Genomic DNA, 7805 nt, shown 5'->3' on the forward strand with positions numbered 1-7805 from the left:
AAATGACAATACGATTCTACATAAAGTGATTCATAATTTGACTTTGATCTGGCATCGTTTTTTCTAAATTTTCAGATATCAACGAGTGTTCCCCTGATCCTTGCCAAAGTGGCGCCACATGTGTTGATCTCGTTGGAAGTTACCGCTGTGATTGTAAATCAGGATATTCTGGCAATAATTGCGAAACAGGTATTAATAATCAACGAGGGTTTTCACAAAGTTGATCGAAAATAGTGGAATTGGTGAGAAAAGGTAGAATGAAAATCTGTTTCGTAAAGTAACTCAGCAATTCATTGCAACTTCATAATAAGCCTTGTGCTTACAGTCGTTCAAAAGGCTTTTTTGGTGGGTTTCCTGTATTATTATTGTTAACTTTTTGCCCGGCAAGGCTTATTTTTAAAAAGTATTGGAAACACGTTAGTAAACTAAGCAGATAAGCAAACTTGGTACTTGCTCATTATACTGTTTAGATAAATTAAATTAATTTAGCTGTACGTATGAAGTTTTTTGACTCAAAGTCATTTATAATATCTAAAGATACAAACGGTATTTCCTAATTTTCAGATATCAACGAGTGTTCCCCTGATCCTTGCCAAAATGGCGGCACATGTGTTGATCTTGTTGCAAGTTACCGCTGTGATTGCAAATCAGGATATTCTGGCAACAACTGTGAAACAGGTAAAATATGTCCTAGGATGTCTTGAGAAAAAATGATCAAATTTACAGGAATTCACTTGGAGTTGTGAGGAATACTTCAAATTTGTTAAATAAGGTAAAAAATAACCACAGCATCGTGAAAAAGCTTTAAGAAAGAGTGTTTAATATTTGTCGCCCGGACGATATGATTGATAACTTCGAATTCAAAGCTGAAATTCCTTATTTTTTTTAGATATCAACGAGTGTTCCCCTGATCCTTGCCAAAATGGCGGCACATGTGTCGATCTTGTTGCAAGTTACCGCTGTGATTGCAAATCAGGATATTCTGGCAACAACTGTGAAACAAGTAACAATGAGGAAGAATATTGTGTGGAAGTTGATAGAAAATGGAAAATGGGAATAATTTAAAAAAAAGCGGGAATACTTTAAATTCGTAAATTACTTAAAAAAACAAAACTGCAATTTCTTAAAATCTGCTAGCGAAGAAAGTTACATTGTTTGATTGATTGATTGATTGTTTGATTAGGTTATTGTAATAGATAATTATAAAGTGATATTTTAGTGGCTCAAGGGCACAGTACAACTGGTGAATCCGTAGCTGTCAAAGCGAACTGTTGGTGGCTCAATAACAGATCGACCAAGACAGTGCCCATTCCCCTTTAAACAAGACCTGCTACAGGTTACCCTGACTAATCAAAATGGAGTTGTGGAACAGCTACGGACTTGTTTGTAACAACCTTCAGATAACAGGCATGATAATTATGACAAAAAGAGCTAATCGAATAGAGTGGATATTTCTACAAAACACCGAGCTGAGCTATTTGAGTACACAATGAACTCCAGAGAACGAATTATTCCTTATAAAGCTAACAAAAAAATAAAAAAATGCTAACTACTCGTTCATTGAAGAGAACATTTTCTCCTCAGTTTTTGTCTTTTTTTTTGTATTGCTGCACTTTTAAAGCTACTTGAGACACAAGTATTTAATACATTTTAATGTTTTCCAGGCAATATGATTGATAACTTACTAGCGGTAATTCCTTATTTTCAGATATCGACGAGTGTGCACCTGCACCTTGCCAAAATGGCGGCACATGTGTCGATCTTGTTGGAAGTTACCGCTGTGATTGTAAATCAGGATATTCTGGCAACAACTGTGAAACAGGTAAAATTCTTCTTGGATTTTTTAGCAAAATTGATCAAATATAAAGGAATTCACTTGGAGTAGTGAGGAATATTTCAATTTTGTTAAATTAGATGACAGAAAAACCACCATCATGAAAAGCTTTAAGCAAAAGCGTTCACGACGAAATCCGCCAGGACTTCGAGCATTATTTGGAGAAAATAATGTACCAAAATCATTTACATCTTGTTGCAAGCTTCTGTATTACTGTTTCAAAGATCTTATCAAAAGAAACCATTTCTAACAACACCAAACATAGAAAACAAATTAATGTCCAAGTTCCAATGAATTCCACTGAATCGCGTAAAAGAAGATTTTACAAAACAGAACGCGAGATTTTATTTTGAATTGATTTTCTCAGGCTCTGAGAAGAAATTGTTGTTCGTATTATTACAGAAAATTACTTGCATATTTTCCTTTTGAAAAGGTTAGAAAATAACGCAATAGGATTTAATTTATTCTGGTACTCGATTTTTTTTCAACTAAAATTAATATTTTTAATCGATTTCCTAATTGACGCCGTCTTAATACTTGTCTCCCTGACGATATGATTGATAGCTTACTAGCGGTAATTCATCAGTTTTAGATCTAGTGCCTGTGGTGAATAAGTGTTCCCCTGACCCTTGCCAAAATGGCGGCACATGTGTTGATCTTGGTGGAAGTTACCGCTGTGATTGCATATCAGGATATTCTGGCACCAACTGTGAAACAGGTAATAAGTAATCTAGGATGTTTGAATAGTGAAAAATACTTCAAATTTGTTACATAACATAAGAATAACCCCACCATCGTGAAAGCTATAAGCAAAAGTTAATAATAATAACAATCTTTTATTAGGAAGCTCCATCACTTAAAGTGGTTTACGTAGAGGTCCTAACACTAGATGTATATTATAAAATGATACAATTAGAGCTCAAACCGAAATATAAAAAATATTTACAATATATACATTAAAAGGATTAAAAATACTTAATTATAAAAAGCAGAAAAAAGACACTTCTTAAAAATTGGCAAACTTGCTGAGTTTCGTACAGTTCTCTCTAACTCATTAAAGTCTTTGAAACACTGGTACCGCGAACGCTGCTGTCCCCAATTGTATTTGATTGATTGATGCACAGTACGAAGGTTCGAATTCGAACTGTCCAAACGAGCTGTTACTGGCTTACTAATGACTAGATAATTGACTAAAAAATGCCTTTATCCCCCCACCCCTTTATAATAATAATAAATTAAAAAAAAAACAGCATTCACATGTGACCGGGACTAGTAAAAACAGAACTCTGGTAAAGCCATTAATATAATATATTTTAAACAAGAACGCAACCCTCAGATAAAGAACGTATTGGTCAAAAGAACAAACACTTTGTAACAGACCATTTCTAAACAAAACATTGAGCAGACGTTTTTGCGTAAAAAATGGACCATTCGATTCCCTTTTATAGGTTTGAGAAATATTTTTAGCATCACATAAGCAAACTAAGTAAATGCCAAAATTGGTACAAGTTATTCCAAGATATTCTCCTTTTGTATTGCACGTTATGTTTATTCACCTTTACATTTGTAACGGCTTTAGTGAAATTGATATGTTTCCCAGAAAAAAAAAAAAGATTCATAACTTACAAGCTGCATTTCCTAATTTTACCGCTGTGATTGTAAATCAGGATATTCTGGCAATAACTGTGAAACAGGTGATAATAAATTGGAATATTTTAAGACAATTGTGGTGGGAATACTGTAATTTGTTGCACAACTCTAAAATAACACCACTATCACTTATCAAATTATCAGCAAAGATTAATTAACAGAACTGGCGATAATATGTAGAAAGATTGTTATTGTGACGTTAATGGACAACGGGAAAGCAGATGGCGAGCTTTTCTATTTATTTATGAACTCCAAAAGACTTGATTCTTTTTATAAGGCTAAAAAAGCGGTACAAGCAAAAATAGGTTAAGTACGCAAGGAAACATGGTTCTTGAAAAAGAATTTTTGTTTATGTCGAGGCATGTTCATTTGATAACCCGTTGGGAGGTTCCGTACCAGGTACGAAGATGACCCAATAACATTTTAGGGCGGAGTTTGCTATGTAAAAGTAGAAACAATCGCTTAATTCGTCCTTTCATTCCTCACCATTGAAGTGTCGAGAGCGTGGCCAATTTTCTCCAAGTCATTTGTATTATTGAGTTCTAACCTTCTCAACCCTTCGAAGTATCTTATTCAAGCAAAGCTCGCGTCAAAGGTCGTTTATCCTAGGAACGTGCATCGATATAAAAAAACATCAATATTTCAAGCAACTTTATTTGGAAATTTTCCTTTTTTTCGCAAATGAAATGAATGATTTATAATTTAAAAGTGGTTGTTCTTAATTTTTAGATATCGATGAGTGTGCAGCTGCCCCGTGCAAAAATGGCGGCACATGCGTTAATCTCGTTGGATATTACCGCTGTGATTGCCCGGCAGGATGGCTTGGATCAACTTGCGAGGGTAATTGGCTGTATCTATACACGTACTTGTTCTCTGAATTTATTTTGCCAAGCAAAGCAAAATTACTTATAGTAGTGGATTTTAAAATACATTTCAACAAGAAAATTAACAATAGGAAAGTTACATGACGTTTCGACGACTTCATGTCATCATTATATAATGTGAAGAAATTAACATGAATCAAGTATTTATATACAGAAATAGAAATAGAAATGCAAAGTATGTATTTTTCAGACTTCTATTTCTGTATATCTTTATGTTAATTTCTTTGCATTTGATATAACGATGGCATGAAGTTGTCGAAATGTCATGTACTTTTCTTAGCGTTAATTTTCTTGTTTAACAGCAAAAATTCCTATGGAAAAAACAAACAAACTCGTAATAAGTAGAAACTGTCAAGGATGACATGGCAGCTGAAAGAGCTGTTGGACAATAAACACCAGCATTTCTCGTGCCAGATATTGCTCTAATAATGCTAATCACAGCTACAAAACTGTACACGATTCTTGAATAGTATTTACTCTATGTGGTGAAATTTCAATTTTTATTTCTAGAAAAAGAGTTAGAAGAGTGTGAAGAGTAACTTCTGATTGCATGGACAACGGGTAGGTGAACCTTAATATATGCTGGCCATTCAGAAGTCTTGTTATATGTTTTCGACAGAGCTTTTGGGACGGACCATTATTTTCTTGGAGGGTAGGGGAGATAAAAAAATTTCCTCTGTAAACTTATTTTTTAGTTTATGCACCTCTGCAAACATTTTGTTCAAAATACAGACTATCATTTTGTTGTTTTACATATCGTGTTGGCAAACAATTTTTTTGTCTTTCTAAGCCCTGCAAACAAAGATAATGGTGCGTCCCTTAGTTAAGTCCACTTGCCAATTAGTCCGGCGGCTTAGCTCGAAATTTTGGTTGAATTGTGCACTTTTGATACAAGCATGAAATTTAGCACACTGAAAGTGGTCACCAACAGAAGTTTTTTCAGATATAGTGCCAAGCCCGAAAAACGCCAGTTTCCATGGAAACCGTAATTTTATTAAAATCAATGAAATTTCGTGAAATATCTGTTTGTCCTGGTTTTTAGACAAATACTTTTATGTCATGTAGTGATACCAAGTCGAACGTACAAAATTTAGAACGAAATGCTGTAATTTAGACTGTTCACAGCCCTCTATATTGTCGTATTTTTCTTCTGTTTCGGGGAATAAATCGCGAGAGACCTGGACGATAGCGAAAAACGAAAGACACGAGGGAGCAGAGGGCGGGGATCAAAAAACCTTTTTCCATGCAATAATTTCCTAGTAAATTATTGGTATAAAAAAGATGGTAAATACATAACAATGGGAAGCCTATTTTAAAGCATTCATATCTGTATTTTTGTTAGAAAATCTATAATAAAAGGTGCATAAAAGCGCAAGAAGAAGTACTTCGTGGGGGAGGGATCTCTTGGCTGAAAATTTCATTGCTGTTTACTAGCTGAAAATAGGAAATTGGCGTTGGGACTATATCGAATGCTTGTAATCCTGCAAAGTTTGGTGCTTGTATCAAAACTCGCACAATTCAGGAGCTAAGCCGCCGGACTAAATGGCCCGGTGTACTCAATAATATGCGAATAATCAAAAAGGTGTTGGTAGTGGATGTAAATAACTTAAAAAGATTTATATTCTACACGTGTGCAGAAATACCTACGTCTATCGTAATTGCAGTAATTTACGATTCGAGAGCTTCTTGTTAATAACATAATTATCATTATTTGCTTCTGCTTTCATAGACATATAATTCATTGATCATCACTGAAAAATGAGGATATTGTGTTCTTTGGTGAACATCGTCCGATAACTGTTTTTTTTTCTGCTTGTAGGTTGGCACGATATCTGTTTTTGGCAATTAACGGTTTTAAGTCTACACAGAGTAAGAGACAAACATACCCACATACATAGTTTAAAGGATAGACCTGTTGTAAAAAAAGGTCGTTGTACATCGATGTAAAGTAACATGCATGATAATAAAGTATAATCGTTTGTCTCATGATGTAGTCACTTGTGATGTGATTCGCGACGTTTCGACTGCACATGTACACTCCGCGCTAGTCTTCATCATTCGATGAGATCTACTGGTCAGCTGTAACCGTATAACGCACGATTCTCCCTCCAGCTATATATATTCATTTTATTTGCAAAGCAACTAAAACTTGCCTACGTTTATGCAACATGTGGGCAATCTCTTGGTGTTACAATCACCGGTAAATTGAAACAAAAGATTCAAAAGACAATGAATGATATTCAGACCCACAATTGCTAACCAACAGTAGTTTTCGGAAACTTGTATCTATAACGTGGCTTGAAATGCGCACGTACGTACAGCTTTATCGAATAAGTTAACTGGTTCGTAACAATTTTCACGCGTGTATGGTTGCATGCTTTGGAGATAATAATGTCTTGGAAATATTTGAGTGCAGTAGCCGCAGTATTCTAAGCCTGAAATCGACAGGATGTTACTTTCGATATTCCCCCGTCAATACTCTGAACAAAAATGCCAGTAGGATGATAATACGCTTTAGCTGGTCTGTGGAACAACAACAAAGATTGAAGTTGATGTACAGAGGAAACCCTGGACCCGATTGTTTAAAACCCCGATTAAACTAACACATGATTAAGCCTAATTCTAGATTAAAATCACTAACATAGGGTTAGCTAATCGGTGGAATTGAGAAAGTTGTTCAAAGCCCGATTAGAGGTGCGATTCGTTAATCGCCGATTAACGGTTAGTAATTGGTGTAAGACCACTTATACTGTCTTGCTAATCGACGATTAGTATCCCATAATGCAATTTTCAATCAGTTAGCACAGTCATGGTTTCCATTATGGCGTCCGCAATATTGAATATAGAACATGCCAAGGAAAACAGAGGCGGTCACGTAAAACTAATTGGTCATTGAAAGCGGCTGTAGTTGTTGGCCACTTTATGAATTCGTTCTGCTTGGCGGATAGCGGTTGAGATACGTTGTGGTCTGCCCGTTAAACGGTGAAGTTTCGTTTCCCTCGTAAACCCGCCTCTATGAGGTTTGTAATGTATTGAATAAACGCTCTGCAAAATCTGTTGCGAGACTAAAGCTCTTGATCACTATATGCAAGTATGCTATCGTTATATCGATAACTTTGTGGGCCTCTTTGTCTCATGCGAGGCCAGGGAGGTAAAACAACAAGTCGACCATTTTGCGCCCAGTTTAATCGGCTGATTAAGGAGTTAATCCCCCTAAGGAGATGCTTATACAATGTAGTTTAACCGGCCGATTTAAGTCAGATTAGCGCTTATCGGGCTTTCAGCAAGGAAATCTTATCGCAGATTAAATTTGAATTGACGATTAACATATTTAATCGTGGATAAGCGTTAATCACGGTTTTGACCAACCAGGCCCTGGAGAAGAAACACGATGAGAATCTGCAATTATAGCTTTGTGTTTAAATTGCGAAATGTCA

General features: G+C 35.6%; 1 protein-coding gene across 1 annotated transcript in view; it reads left to right on the forward strand.

Moving 5' to 3' along the window:
* The window catches only part of LOC144646002 (uncharacterized), an 88534-nt gene that overhangs the window by 50782 nt on the left and 29947 nt on the right, over window positions 1-7805 (forward strand). The window contains exons 33-36 of the mRNA XM_078505520.1: window positions 76-189; window positions 565-678; window positions 890-1003; window positions 1709-1822. Coding sequence (XP_078361646.1) covers window positions 76-189; window positions 565-678; window positions 890-1003; window positions 1709-1822 — 456 coding nt within the window. The remainder of the gene's footprint in view (window positions 1-75; window positions 190-564; window positions 679-889; window positions 1004-1708; window positions 1823-7805) is intronic.

The sequence above is a fragment of the Oculina patagonica genome, chromosome 1, assembly GCF_052425735.1.
Source record: "Oculina patagonica isolate OP01 chromosome 1, crgOcupat, whole genome shotgun sequence".
Classification (NCBI taxonomy): Eukaryota; Metazoa; Cnidaria; class Anthozoa; order Scleractinia; family Oculinidae; genus Oculina; species Oculina patagonica.